Raw genomic sequence first — 16304 nt, 5'->3', positions numbered from 1 at the left:
AGATGTAAAAACCAATTTCTATCACGCGATTCGAATTCACAAGCCTCAGCATATCAGTGGAATTCCGTGACGACTGCACTATAACGCTGCCAGGAAAAGGAAGAGGTAGTAGCGCATCTGCTAGGGAATTGAGGAATAGGGAATAAAAATAGTAGAATATTGGGAACAGATTTTAGAGGGTGTGGAGTGTAGTAGTTACTAAAACTTGGGAAAATCTGAACTAGATTGGAGAACAGGTAGAGAATGGAAAGAGTCGAAAGATTGAAGATATAAAATATGTAACTCCGAATCTTGGTAAAAGAACAAGATTAGAAAGGATCTAAAAACGTGATTTCTTTTCCAGTTCACCCATTGGGAGACGTTTTGAGAAAACGTCGGGAGATCGGTGGATGTAAGTTTTCTGCTACGTTTCGTTTGTCGCCTTTGTGGAGCACTGAATTACAGTCTACCATTCGGATGGTGGGCTGTCGAAGCAGCGCTGATATGGAAATTTTCCAAAGAGCTGCCGAATGGGGAAGTGGTAGCGCTGTGAGATTGCACTTCTAGTTCCATATTTCTCAACACAGTGCAGCAGTTGTTGCAACTTCTAATGCCCGTATTATCCTTAAACCTTCGATACCTCATAAAAACTCCATCCTTGGTTGCATCGGATTCTCTATTTGTAGTTTACAGAGCTTGTCTCTTTCATCTCATGCAATCCCTCTTGCCGTATTCGCTGTAGACTGCTTATTAGCACCGTGCAGGTATCAGAGAAAGTAATTAACATGGCGGGTGCATAGCGTAGAGTGGGAGCATCAGTTGACTGAGTATAGCGTCTGGTGAAATATTCAAGTGGCGTTGGTGTGAAACTTCTTCTTCGCGGATGGATCACTTAGGACCACGCGTAATCAACATTTGTTGGCCTTCCTTTTCGCCCAGTATTCCTTCATAAACACCGAATGGATTAGCTTTCGTTGCGGAGACCACGTATGTCGGTTAGTTTTTCTGTCTTCTTCCTCAAAACCCCGTGTGTTTGTGATTTTTCTGATATCATTTCTATCGTGTAGATTTGGAGACCCTAATTCTCTCAGGTCTTTTTCTGTCTGCCTGTACCAGTTCGGTCTTGTAGTTTTGTTCTTTAAAAATGTATGGATTTTGTGCGTTAACCTGTTTGAGTCCATTCTTTCTAAGTGCCCCATGAATTGGATTCTTCTCATGCGCATTGTGTCTGTTATTTTGGAGATATTTTTATATATTTTTGCATTGGGCTTTGGATAATGCACACCATCTTTAGTTCTTGGTCCTAGGATTTTCCTCATTATTTTACGTTCTTGCACTTCTGATTCCTCTTTTAGTGTTCCGTGTTGAAGGTTTAGTGTCTGAGATGCGTAGAGAGCTTCGGGTCTAATTACTGTTGTGTAATGTCGTATTTTGCAGTTCCACGAGAGACTCTTTTTGTTGTAAATGTTTTTTGTTAATTGAAACGCCGTCTCCATTTTCTGGACTCTTGATCTGACAGATTTCTTTTCATTACAATTTTCTACAATCCATTCACCTAAATATTTAAATTCTTTTACTCGAGAGATGTAGTTATTACCAATTTTGAGATCAGAAGGTGCATCTTTGATGTCAGTCATAAATTTTGTTTTTTCAAATGAAATTTGTAATCCTATTTTTGCTGCCTGCTCTTGTAATAATTCTAGCTGTTTCTGTGCATCGGTAATGTCTTGTGCGATCAGTGCCATGTCATCATCAAATGCTAAACAGTCTAATTCTATGCCCTTACGTTTTGGTTTCAAGAGCACAATTGAAGAGCACTGGGGACAGTACATCCCCTTGTCGTACTCCTGTGTCTATTTCAAATTCTGTGCTCAATTCTCCCATATACTTTACTTTGGATTTGGTCTCCGTGAGTGTTTCTTTTATGATGATTGTTGCCTTTTGATCTAGTCCAAATTCTGCTAATACTTCAAAATGGGATTCTCCGTCTATACTGTCATGTGCTTTTTTAAAGTCGACAAACGTGATGACATAACTTTTGTTTGAAGTACTATGAAAATATTTCATTGAGTTTTTCAAGTTAAGGATTTGTTCTACACATGATCGATCTTTTCTGAATCCACCTTGGTATTCGCCTAGTTTTGAATCCAGCTGTTATTTACGTTTCGCGCAAAGATTGAAGCTTCAATATTACACAAACTTTTTCCATTTTTCAGATGTTTGTTTATTAGTAACTCCAATGGTGCTGAATTGTTACTACAACAGATGCAAATCGAAATTTGTCAAAAGAAAGAAAAGTTACTCTTCATCAGTACGTTATACAAAAATCTGATCATAGTTATTGCTTTTCTGGCTCAAACGTGGCAAACAAGTCGTATCGATATCAGAACATTAAACAGATTTTACCACTTACGGAAAATAAGAGACAAGACTCGCATTACTCCCTGCACATTCTTTTGTCTTCTTCGCTTCGAAGGCGGAGACGATGCCAGAGAAGTTATTTCTGGTTCGTCATGGAGAAGAGAAAGACTTTTTTGCTGGCAGGTCCGCCATTGTCTGATGTCCAACATTACAATGCGTCATAATCAACATAATGTGACGTACTTAAAATTAATATGAAAGAATGAAATGTAATGCATTTTATTACCAGAGCACATTCGCCATACTTCAAAGGACAGTAAACAAACAAAAGGCATTATCATCTTATGGATGTTGTAGCTCTTGTTATGTTTGTGCTTGCTAAGAAAAACTGTACAAGATTTCCGTCTTATGTACGACACAGTTTTAGCTTTGTTTTAGTCAGACATGTTTCAGCTCTATATGTGCTGTCTTAAGTGTGATTAGTGTTCATTTTCTTTGTCACATGACAGTGTTACTTTTGTATGAGGGGAGCTTTAATTCTACAACACATTCTGTCACGCTTTTCGGTATTATGGTGTTTCACTTGCTTGTGTTGAAGTACTTATTTCTTGTGGTATTGTCATTTCTTGCTCTAACACATGCATTTTGTATAGTTTGTCAGTCAAGCATAAGTATCCGCCACGATTTCACATGTTGTTGTCAACAACACGGTACATAATCGCTAAATTTTATACGGGACAGAAGAGGTAAAAGAAGTATATTAAAAAGGTGTAAGAAAATGAAACGCTCATAAGAAAAACCTTAAGAAATGCTTCAGCTGGTGGTCTTTGCGAAAGGACTTGTAGCTGTCGGTGAAAGGAGAGAATAATTTTTAGTTATTTGAAGTATATATGTGCAAATAGTAGTCAAATAAGTCAGCCATTGTTATATATTTTGTTAAATGAACCATACTGACCCGGACGAGATAAGGAATACTATATTATATTGCTAGTAGGAGCTTTATGACTTTAACAAGATCGAGACATAGTGTAATGAAGGCATAAAATCGTAGGATTAATTTATGTTGCCGTATGCTCACATATTTACAAGTGCTGGATAAATTCCGTAGCGCGAGAGTTTTTTTTTTCACTATGGGACTTAACTGCCGAGGTCATCAGTCTCCTAGAACTTAGAACTACTTAAACCTAAATAACCTAAGGACATCAACACATCCATGCCCGAGGCAGGATTCGAACCTGCGATCGTAGCGGTCGCGCGGTTTCAGACTGTAGCACCTAGAACCGCTCGGCCACTCCGGCCGGCTAGCGCGAGAGTGTGCTGCCAATCGATAAACTTATGCAGTTCTCCAAAGCACTGCGCTTTTATTTTACAATGGTCATAAAGTTCAGTGTGACTGATATTTTAGTTTCCCTAAGGATGAACAAATATTGTGCTAGAAAGTAAAAGCGGGAGAATTTCGTCTGTAAAAATATTTCAGGGTGTGGCCGATTTCCTACACGTTGCAGCTCCATATTCGATTCGTATTTTTCGGGACACTTCCACTTTGGCGCGCCAGGAGACCATTTCGCAATGACGGAGCAGCATAGTTCGTGAATACAGAGACTTGGAAATGCGATCAAGTGTAGTGCAAAACGCAAACAATAATGGTGGTCATTCTTACTTTTCCTGTAACAAACAATACTGGGTAATTCTACAATGAAAGACTCCCAGTAGTGGATTGGACTCTTTCAGACCAGCTATACGCCGGCGATACCTGTCTGCAAGAAATTGATTAAAAAAGTTTCAGAATTTCTTGTGATATGGTAGGGTCTTAAAAAAGCACTGCTTTCAAAACGGTGTTCCAGCGTAGCAGGTAAATTGTATGGCTGCTTTCTTAAGGTTGTCGGTTCGAATCGTGTTGGGTGCATTTTCTATCTTTATGGAAACGACTATGTTCATTATTATTATTATTATTAATTATTATTATTAAATTAACTGGTTTGAAGATTCTTCCGACTGTTTTGATGCCTCTCGCCACGAATTCCCCTCTTCTGCCAACCTCTTCATCTCAGAGTAGCACATGAAACATACGTCCTCAATTATTTGCTGGACGTATTCAACTCTCTGTGTTCCTCTACAGTTTTTGCCCTCTACAGCTCCCTCTATTACCATGGAAGTCATTCCCTGATTCTTAACAGATGTCCTGTTATCCTGTCCCTTGTCAGTGTCTTCCATATATTCCTTTTCTCTCCGATTCTGCACAGAACCTCCTCATTCCTTACCCTATCAGTCTAGCTAATTTTCAACATTTGTCTGTAGTACCACGTCTGCAGTGCTTCGATTCTCTTCTGTTCCGGTTTTCCCACAATCCATGTTTCGCTACCATTCAAAGCTGTGCTCCAGACGCACATTGTCAGCAATTTTTTCCTCAAATTAAGGCCTATGTTTGATATTAGAAGACTTCTCTTGGCCAGGAATGTCCTTTTTGTCAGGCCTAGTCTGCTTTTGATGTTCTCCCTGCTCCGCCACTCATGGGTTATTTTGCTGCCTAACTAGTAGAATTCCTTAACTTCATCTACTTCATAACCATCAGTCCTGATGTTAAGTTTCTCTCTGTTTTCATTTCTGCTACTTCTCATTACTTTCGTCTTCCTTCGTTTTACTCCCAATCCATAATTCTTCTTCACTTTCACCCAGGATAGCAATGACATCAGTGAATCGTATCATTGATATCTTTTCGTCCTGCATTTTAAGATTTGCTTTGATTTAATTTCTTCTTTTTCTTCATTTTATATTATTGTCCGTGGTATTGTAATTTTGATTCCTACTGTTCATTTGTGTTACGACGATGCATAAATTTTTGGCACCTCTGCACAGCCAAAACAGACTATTTCGTATTTTGTTTTTTATAGATAGATCGGTACTTTCACCAACTGCGACATAATCGCGTGTACAAACAGTGATCCAATACTGTAAAATGCTTTTTTATTCCAGTCTCTGATCACAAATAAATTCTTTAGACGATGACAGGTTTCAGTCTGTAATGACCATCTTCAGATCTTTTTTACACCTTGTCCTAAAGTGATACGGTCATAATGCCATGGTCAAAACATATAAATATAATCAGCATAGTATGAATCTATGCGACGTTGCTATGCTGATTATATTTATATGTTTTGACAATGCCATTATGGCTGTATCACTTTAGGACATGGTGTAAAAAGATCCGAAGATGGTCATTACAGACTGAAACCGGTTATCATCTAAAGAATTCATTTGTGATCAGGGACTGGAATAAAAAAGCAGATCGGTCGGTACTTGTTTGAAATTACACGGATAAAAATTTCAAATAAAAAAGGTTAATACCATGGTTAAAATAACATATGCAGTATGCACTCCGTCTTCAGGCTAGAAATGACCCATCGGAACCATCCGACCGCCGTGTCATCCTTAGTTGAGGATGCGGATAGGAGGGGCTTGGGGTCAGCACACCGCTCTCTCGGTCATTATGATGGTTTTCTTTGACCGGAGCCGCTACTATTCGGTCGAGTAGCTCCTCAATTGGCACCGCGAGGCTGTGCACCCCGAGAAATGGCAACAGCGCATGGCGGCCCGGATGGTCACCCATCCAAGTACCGACCACGCCCGACAGCGCTTAACTACGGTGATCTCACGGGAACCGGTGCATCCACTGGCTGTTGCGCACAAAATAACATAGCAAAGGATTTTAAAAAAAATTTGAACCAGTTAGTTGGATAAATATAAAGACCGCAGATACTTCGGTAAAGATGTAAAAACCAATTTCTATCACGCGATTCGAATTCACAAGCCGCAGCATATCAGTGGAATTCCTTGACCACTGCACTAAAACGCGATTGTAATACCGGCACTATTTTCAAGGCTTTAGCGTATCAGAAGAAATTCCGAATTTCTGATCGATTACTTGCAAATGAGGACCTACCACGGTGAATGGTTGCATGATTTGATACCTGGGACCCTCAACAACGCTACCGTATAGTCGATTTTAAAAAGTCCAGTCCCACCCCCCGAAGACCTCACCTTGTTAGGAGGGAGACCTATCACATATGAGCGAAATGCCCTCACATTTATGCCTTCCAAGCCTTACACCAGTCTCACAGCGGAAATAGAGTGCAGTTCGATTAGACGCCTATAAAACTTGCAGCAGAAAGTAAAAACGGAATAATACAATCTGTAACAACTTCTCAATGTGTGTTAAATCCTGATGTACTGAATGACGTAGACCCACATTCCAATTTTTCAGAATATTTTCACTTTGCTGTACTAGGAAGCAATTTCTAAATACAGGGCTATTACAAATGACTGAAGCGATTTCATAAATTCACTGTAGCTCCATTCATTGGCATATGGTCATGACACACTACAGATAACGCAGAAAAACTCATAAAGTTTTGTTCGGCTGAAGCCGCACTTCAGGTTTCTGCCGCCAGAGCGCTCAAGAACGCAGTGAGACAAAATGGCGACAGGAGCCGAGAAAGCGTATGTTGTGCTTGAAATGCACTCACATCAGTCAGTCATAACAGTGCAACGACACTTCAGGACCAAGTTCAACGAAGATCCACCGACTGCCAACTCCATTCGGCGATGGTATGCGCAGTTGAAAGCTTCTGGATGCCTCTGTAAGGGGAAATCAACGGGTCGGCCTGCAGTGAGCGAAGAAACGATTGAACGCGTGCGGGCAAGTTTCACGCATAGCCCGCGGAAGTCGACGAATAAAGCAAGCAGGGAGCTAAACGTACCACAGCCGACGGTTTGGAAAATCTTACGGAAAAGGCTAAAGCAGAAGCCTTACCGTTTACAATTGCTACAAGCCCTGACACCCGATGACAAAGTCAAACGCTTTGAATTTTCGGCGCGGTTGCAACAGCTCATGGAAGAGGATGCGTTCAGTGCGAAACTTGTGTTCAGTGATGAAGCAACATTTTTTCTTAATGGTGAAGTGAACAGACACAATTTGCGAATCTGGGCGGTAGAGAATCCTCACGCATTCGTGCAGCAAATTCGCAATTCACCAAAAGTTAGCGTGTTTTGTGCAATCTCACGGTTTAAAGTTTACGGCCCCTTTTTCTTCTGCGAAAAAAAAAAAAAAAAACGTTACAGGACACGTGTATCTGGACATGCTGGAAAATTGGCTCACGCCACAACTGGAGACCGACGGCGCCGACTTCATCTTTCAACAGGATGGTGCTCCACCGCACTTCCATCATGATGTTCGGCATTTCTTAAACAGGAGATTCGAAAACCGATGGATCGGTCGTGGTGGAGATCATGATCAGCAATTCATGCCATGGCCTCCACGCTCTCCCGACTTAACCCCATGCGATTTCTTTCTGTGGGGTTATGTGAAAGATTCAGTGTTTAAACCTCCTCTACCAAGAAACGTGCCAGAACTGCGAGCTCGCATCAACGGTGCTTTCGAACTCATTGATGGGGACATGCTGCGCCGAGTGTGGGAGGAACTTGATTATCGGCTTGATGTCTGCCGAATCACTAAAGGGGCACATATCGAACATTTGTGAATGCCTAAAAAACTTTTTGAGTTTTTGTATGTGTGTGCAAAGCATTGTGAAAATATGTCAAATAATAAAGTTATTGTAGAGCTGTGAAATCGCTTCAATCATTTGTAATAATCCTGGATTGCTGCAGAATAATTTATAAAAACTCGAGCTCAAAAATAAAACAGCTGCAGGATAAAACCTTAAAGAATAGTGGTGGTTGTTCTTTCTACTCCCTACAAGATGTGACACTTGTCACAAGCAAGGGAAACGCCTCTGCGTTTATCTCTCCAAAGTTTTCAGCTACATCCAGTCCAGATCTCCAACGCAATTTAAGCTTTTTTAATGAATCAGGTGTACAAAATCCACTCTACTTTTGCGCAGGATCTGTTTGTACTGTCGACAGTCACATTCAGAATCTGCAGGGTTTTCTGGATAAACCTTTCTCTGCGCCATATTCACGTAACTTTTGGAGTTGATGTCTAATGACATCAGAAGTTATTTTGTGCGCATCTTAGTGCTTGCTCCATGGTAATTCCTACGCTATGTTAATGGCTGTCAAAGAAAACTCACCGTCAGTTATTTGTTCTGTGCTCATGGAAGCAAACGGTGCAGTCGCCGTATTGGATTAAATATTCGTCGAACAAAAGTGCAGTATGTGGTGGTTTCAACGTGATTAAAACGTAAATACAGTCAATACCGTTTATAGCGATATCGCTTTTAACGAGATACTAGCTATAACAGTGAAATCTAACGGTCCCGTATAAATCCTATGTAAATACTATATCTAAAAAAAATCGCTTAGTACGGCATCGCATATTGCACTTTTATTTTCAGAAAAATATATCGGCTACCAACAACAATGGAACGCTTATTTTCAAAATCCTGTTTACTGCAGATTGTTGGTTTAAAATTAATATGCATATTAAACAGTCAACGATGTCGGAAAAGTGGGAAGTATTTAGTATTGAAGAAAATATGATGATTAGAAAATGACGAAGCAAACGCTACCGTCGCAAAGGAATTGGATGTCTCACACACAACTATTTCTACAATCTGGCAGGATAGAGGGGAAATGCGGTTTCTTTTCGAACACAATTCCTTGGAAATCAAGCGGGTGAGGTCATCTGCGCACAATGGTATAAAAGAAAAATTCTGTGATATTTTAAAGAGCTGCTGTGGATTGTCAGCAAGTTTGTTACTTCAGACCTTCGACCATAAATATAGTAGACTGGCCCTGACGTCATTTTCGTGGCTCCAACATCTCCGGGCTGAAGCCACGTGAATGTTGGCAAAACATGGTTGTTTCGTGTTGCGCTTATGGCTGTACTCAGCGTTTTGTCGGGGGAAATGGCGTTACATTTCACGTGTAAGTGTTTCTGTGATAGTGCAGATGCGTTTATTGAAATCTGCTGAAGTGACTTTAATATGCTTTTTACACTTGAAATAGAGTATCCCGTAATTTAAAGTGTTAAAAGTGATGCTCGTAAAGCTAGACTCATATTACACCTTGGAAAGTATCTGCGATAATTCGGTTACAGAAGTAAGTATAACTGTTTCTCGTTCCTACTCATAGGTTCCCTTAGGATGAAAACCAAAGGCAGCTTTAACTACAGGCCCTGAAACGGAAAAACTTTAAGCCATCTGCACATACGCCCCTTTGCTCGAAGCACTTTGCGGAGAAGTGTTTTTATAGGTTAGTTATCATTTACAATGTATATTTATAATTTATATTTACAGTGTCTGACATTTTTAAACCTAGGCTCCAAAATTATTTTCTGAAACTTCAAAGTCTCACCTTTCATCTAAAATGTCATTTTTTTAAACCGATATTTTAAACTTTTGTAAAAATAGTGGGAACTGAACCTTTGAAGGGCACCTAAAATTGATACTCTAAAATGGACCTGCTCCTAAAGTCGACAATTTTGGCACCTATAGTTGACATAATTCGCATATCCCATTTTCTCTTATAAGTGACTATAGCTCAAAACGCGGCGAATCCAATGTTTAAAGTTTTGACACGAGCCCAGTCTTACTGTTTAAAAGAATTTTAACAACATTTTACTTTAATTGATAGTTTATAGTAATTTCGTCCCGCTGCCCACCAGAGGGGCGTTCGATGTATTTGTTAGATTTTATAAATGGTACTGTGAACAAAACCAGGTCAAATGTAGTTCTGGCATAATTTTTCGCAAATAAAAAAGTAATTTTTGCTGGAAGCGTTTGGCAAATGTTGGGAAAATACGATACAAACATACAGGGTGATCAAAAAGTCAGTATAAATTTGAAAACTTAATAAACCACGGAATAATGTAGATAGAGAGGTAACATGACACACATGCTTGGAATGACATGGGGTTTTATTAGAACCAAAAAAAAAGTTCACAAAATGTCCGACAGATGGAGCTGGACAGCAAAACTGCTACCGTGACAGGTACAGAATCGCATCATCCCCAGCCTGGCTGATAAACACCTGCTGGAACGTACGATGTTTATGCAGGATGGTACTTCACCCCATAATGCTAAACGCATGAAAGATCTCTTGCGCGCGTCGTTTGGTGATGATCGTGTGCTCAGCCGCCACTTTCGTCATGCTTGGCCACCCAGGTCCCCAGACCTCAGTCCCTGCGATTGTTGGCTTTGGGGTTACCGGAAGTCGCAAGTGTATCGTGATCGACCGACATCTCTAGGGATGCTGAAAGACAACATCCGACGCCAATGCCTCACCGTAACTCCGGACATGCTTTACAGTGCTGTTCACAACATTATTCCTCGACTACAGCTATTGTTGAGGAATGATGTTGGACATATTGAGCATTTCCTGTAAAGAACACCATCTTGGCTTTGTCATACTTTGTTATGCTAGTTACTGGTATTCTGATCAGATGGAGCGCCTTCATTTTTCGAACTTTTGTATTTTTTTGGGTTCTAATAAAACCCCATGTCATTCCAAGCATGTGCGTCAATTTGTACCTCTCTATCTACATTATTCTGTGATTTATTCAGTTTTCAAATTTATACTGACTTTTTGATCACCCGGTAGGATGGCAGACCGCTGATTTGAAATCCCGCCACGTTTTGCCAACAGTCACGTGGTTTACGTTGGAGCCACACCAGCCCTGTAGCTTCTGCACAGCAGGGCCAGTCTACTAGTATCTATGGTCGAAGCTTCAGACATGCACAAGGATCGTTGTATAATGTGGATTGTAAACAGAGACATTGTACAATAAAATAATAAGGGACGAAGTTGTCATTCACTACTATTACACTAAACAGCACTTACAGTAAGTTTTAAACATGCTTAACATTTTATCTAATTCATTATACAAGGCCATGTTCGACATTATTGAACAGTTTAAATCGTTGCTACTTATTTCTCCATTTATTGACTGTTTTTACATTTTGTTGGAATGTTATTGCTCCATGTATCGCAATACATAAGAAAAGTTCCTCTTCTGTGACTCTCCATAAATACTCAATTATTAATACTGTAGGTGCGGTGTACTTCTACTACTTTTTGATGTTCTAACTATATAGCAGCCTAAAATTTACAGAAACGAGGTTTTTATCAAAAAACAAAACAAAAATTCTGGTTTGCGCGAGGATCTGCAATAAAGAGCTTAAATGGCAGGTCCCTTTGACGTCGTTATAAGCGATTTCGACTGTACTTTGGTACTTTGTTCGTTGCAGTGGCGCACTAACGTGTAGCCAGAAACTAATGGTTTTTTTTTTTTTTTTTTTTTTTTTTTTTGCAGGAATTGCTGTACAAAAGTGACATAAGCTGATGAAAATATTACTGCGTAATTCTTGCGAATGTGAGAAGAAACTCAGATTTCGATTACTCTCAACTTGACGCAATTTTACACAATGGTTACACTTGTTGACATTGAAGGACAGCATCCTGCCGTACTGATTAGTCCTACGTGACCGTTGAAGGAAAAAATTACACTTTGTACTTGCGGTAGTTGCTCTCGTGCACTAACAACACTTTTTCAGCGCAGCGTTGGTGTTTTTGTTGTTTTTGTTTTTTTTTTTTTAGGAAAACAAATGCTCAACAGCTTGTCGGGAGGCTGTATCGCGACAAAAGCGCTACTTCCGGGCATCGACCCGTTTCGCACGTGGAGGCGTGGCTAGTCGAAGGCGATGCTGAAGTCGGTCTTGAAGCTGCGCCGGTCTATGGAGTACATGTTGTCGGCTGTACACTCGTACACGCCAGCGTCCATCTGCGTTGCGGGATCGATCTCCAGTTTCGACTTTATCTGGTCCTTGCCGATTGCCCACTCGTGAACCTGCGAAAAAAAAAAAAATTAAATACGGCAGTCGTAAGAAGAAATTGTCATTAAAATTTACATCTACATCTACATCCATACTCTGCAAGCCACCTGACGGTGTGTGGCGGAGGGTACCCTGAGTACCTCTATCGGTTCTCCCTTCTATTCCAGTCTCGTATTGTTCGTGATTTTATCCTCACGGTCTCTTCGCGAGATATACGTAGGAGGGAGCAATATACTGCTTGACTCCTCGGTGAAGGTATGTTCTCGAAACTTCAACAAAAGCCCGTACCGAGCTACTGAGCGTCTCTCCTGCAGAGTCTTCCACTGGAGTTTATCTATCACCTCCGCACCTCTTTCGCGATTACTAAATGATCCTGTAACGAAGCGCACTGCTCCGTTGGATCTTCTCTATCTCTTCTATCAACCCTATCTGGAACAGATCCCACACCGGTGAGCAGTATTCGAGCAGTGGGCGAACAAGTCTACTGTAACCTACTTCCTTTGTTTTCGGACTGCATTTCCTTAGGATTCTTCCAGTGAATCTCAGTCTGGCATCTGCTTTACCGACGATCAACTTTATATGATCATTCCATTTTAAATCACTCCTAATGCCTACTCCCAGATAATTTATGGAATTAACTGCTTCCAGCTGCTGACCTGCTATATCTTTCTTTTAGATTCAATTGTCATCCCCTGCACCATGCGTCAAGTCGTTGTAGATCCTCCTGCATTTCAGTACAATTTTCCATTGTTACAACCTCTCTATATACTACAGCATCATCCGCAAAAAGGCTCAGTGAACTTCCGATGTTATCCACAAGGTCATTTATATATATTGTGAATAGCAACGGTCCTACGACACTCCCCTGCGGCACACCTGAAATCACTCTTACTTCGGAAGACTTCTGTCCATTGAGACTGACATGCTGCGTCCTGTTATCTAGGAACTCTTCAATCCAGTCACACAATTGCCCTGATAGTCTATATGCTCTTACTTTGTTAATTAAACGACTGTAAGGAAATGTATCGAACGCCTAGCGGAAGTCAAAAAACACGGCATCTACCTGGGAACCCGTGTCTATGGCCCTCAGAGTCTCGTGGACGAATAGCGCGAGCTGGGTTTCACACGATCGTCTTTTTCGAAACCCATGCTGATTCCTACAGAGTAGGTTTCTAGACTCCTGCACATCTGTTCGATGTCCCTTCTTGAAAACGAAGATGACCTGTGCATTTTTCCAATCTTTTCGAACGCTACGCTCTTCTAGAGACCTACGGTACACCGCTGCAAGAAGGGGGTAAGTTCCTTCGCGTACTCTGTGTAAAATCGAACTGGTATCCCATTAGGTCCAACAGGCCTTTCGTCTTTTGAGCGATTTTAATTGTTTTTCTATCCCTCTGTCATCTATTTCGATATCTACCATTTTGTCATCTGTGCGACAATCTAGATAAGGAACTACAGTGCAGTCTTCCTCTGTGATACAGCTTTGGAAAAAGACATTTAGTATTTCGGACTTTAGTTTGTCATCCTCTGTTTCAGTACCATTTTGATCACACAGTGTCTCGACATTTTGTTTCGATCCACCTACCGCTTTGACATAATACGAAAATTTCTTAGGATTTTCTGCCAAGTCAGTACATAGAACTTTACTTTCGTATTCGTTGAACGCCTCTCGCATAGCCCTCCTCACACTACATTTCGCTTCGTGTAATTTTTGTTAGCCTGCAAGGCTTTGGCTATGTTTATGTTTGCTATGAAGTGCCCTTTGCTTCCGTAGCAGTTTTGTAACTCATCTTCAACTTTTGTAGTCCTGTCTTCCTCAATTGTGAGTAACATTACGGTAGATTGATAATTTTTACTTTTGAACCGTCTAGCTAAAACTGAAAGAAGCACAATTTTCGTGGCATAGACGTTTCGCCTTTATTCTCTGCAAGTGCTCTTCAGTGGCCTGGAATATTTACTTAGTTTTACTATTTAGTTTACATTTTGGGGCAGTGTATTTATAGGTTATAAACAGTTCTGGTTTTCTATGGCGTAGTAATATTTTAAATTCTACTTTCAGGTTGCGTGGACGATTTTCTGCATTTTATGTTTCTGTTCCATTTTTAACGCTGTTCCTCTTCTTATAATTGCCACTTGGGGTTCTTGATTTCCACATTCCACAGCACGAGGAACTGAACACTTGTTTTGATGCAATGCTTTGGTCTGTGTTGCCGACTGTCGGATGTTATTGCCAACTTTCGAGTATAATTTTGAGATATCTGTGACCTGTTTGTGTATGCACATATGTTTTTGTGTGAAATAGTATTTGTTTTGGTGAGCTTTTATTATTATTACTACTGTTATTATTATTTGTGTGTGTGTGTGTGTGTGTGTGTGTGTGTGTGTATGAACAGAAGGCGAAGGGAGGAGGGAGGGAGAGAGAGAGAGAGGTAGATATATACAGGGTGGTCCATTGATAGTGACAGGGCCAAATATCTCACGTAATAAGCATCAAACGAAAAAGCTACAAAGAACGAAACTCGTCTAGCTTGAAGGGGGAAACCAGATGGCGCTATGGTTGGCCCGCTAGATGGCGCTGCCATAGGTCAAACAGATATCAACTGCGTATTTTTAAATAGGAACCCCAATTTTATTACATATTCTTTTAGTATGTATATCAAAGAATTTCATCTAAGACGAGACATACACCAGCACAACAGAGGGGAAATGAAAATGGATATTCTGAGATGCAGACTAGTAAAAACAGCCCACTCAACCACAGTCTGCTCCCTAAAAATCTTTATCAAATTAACACCGCCAGCATGGTGCAAGCCTCCTCAATTGTTTCAAAGAAAACTGTAGAACTGGCTGGCTTAAAATCCATTCTGTAATATAACAGAATTTTTTGATGAAGAAAGGCTATTTACAATTTGTACAGAAACAAGATGGCAGTTATAAGAGTCGAGGGGCATTGAAGGGATCAGTGGTTGGGAAGTGAGTGAGATGGGGTTGTAGTCTCTCCTCGATGTTATTCAATCTGTATACTGAGCAAGCAGTAGAAAAAAAGAAAAATTCGGAGTAGGAATTAAAATCCATAGAAATAAAAAACTTTGAGGTTTGCCGATGACATTGTAATTCTGTCAGAGACAGCAAAGGACTTGGAACAGCAGTTGAACGGAATGGACAGTGTCTTGAAAGGAGGGTATAAGATGAACATCAACAAAAGCAAAACGAGGATAATGGAATGTAGTCGAAATAAATTGGGTGATGCTGAGGGTATTAGATTAGGAAATGAGACACTTAAAGTAGTAAATTAGTTTTTCTATTTAGGGAGCAAAATAACCAGGGATGCTCGAAGTAGAGAGAAAGTTAAATGTAGACTGGCAATGGCAAGGAATGCGTTTCTGAAGAAGTGAAATTTGTTAACATCGAGTATAGATTTAAGTGTCAGGAAGTCGTATCTGAAAGTATTTGTATGGAGTGTAGCCATGTTGTTGTTGTTGTGGTCTTCAGTCCTGAGACTGGTTTGATGCAGCTCTCCATGCTACTCTATCCTGTGCAAGCTTTTTCATCTCCCAGTACCTACTGCAACCTACATCCTTCTGAATCTGCTTAGTGTATTCATCTCTTGGTCTCCGTCTACGATTTTTACCCTCCACGCTGCCCTCCAATACTAAATTGGTGATCCCTTGATGCCTCAGAACATGTCCTGCCAACCGATCCCTTCTTCTGGTCAAGTTGTGCCACAAACTTCTCTTCTCCCCAATCCTATTCAATACTTCCTCATTAGTTATGTGATCTACCCATCTAATCTTCAGCATTCTTCTGTAGCACCACATTTCGAAAACTTCTATTCTCTTCTTGTCCAAACTATTTATCGTCCATGTTTCACTTCCATACATGGCTACACTCCATACGAATACTTTCAGAAATGACTTCCTGACACTTAAATCAATACTGGATGTTAACAAATTTCTCTTCTTCAGAAACGCTTTCCTTGCCATTGCCAGCCTACATTTTATATCCTCTCTACTTCGACCATCATCAGTTATTTTGCTCCCCAAATAGCAAAACTCCTTTACTACTTTAAGTGCCTCATTTCCTAATCTAATTCCCTCAGCATCACCCGACTTAATTCGACTACATTCCATTATCCTTGTTTTGCTTTTGTTGATGTTCATCTTATATCCTCCTTTC

At 40.4% G+C, this 16304-nt stretch overlaps 1 protein-coding gene across 1 annotated transcript in view; it reads right to left on the bottom strand.

Moving 5' to 3' along the window:
* Nucleotides 1-11859: 11859 nt before the first annotated feature.
* Nucleotides 11860-16304, bottom strand: part of LOC124720191 (immunoglobulin domain-containing protein oig-4-like) — a 33699-nt gene continuing 29254 nt past the window's right edge. The window contains exon 4 of the mRNA XM_047245514.1: nt 11860-12142. Within this exon, the coding sequence (XP_047101470.1) occupies nt 11984-12142 (159 nt within the window). The 3' untranslated portion in view covers nt 11860-11983. The remainder of the gene's footprint in view (nt 12143-16304) is intronic.

Source organism: Schistocerca piceifrons, chromosome 11 (assembly GCF_021461385.2).
Source record: "Schistocerca piceifrons isolate TAMUIC-IGC-003096 chromosome 11, iqSchPice1.1, whole genome shotgun sequence".
Taxonomy (NCBI): domain Eukaryota; kingdom Metazoa; phylum Arthropoda; class Insecta; order Orthoptera; family Acrididae; genus Schistocerca; species Schistocerca piceifrons.
The sequence above is the reverse complement of the archived record's forward strand: the minus strand, read 5'-3'. Positions and strand labels throughout refer to the sequence as shown.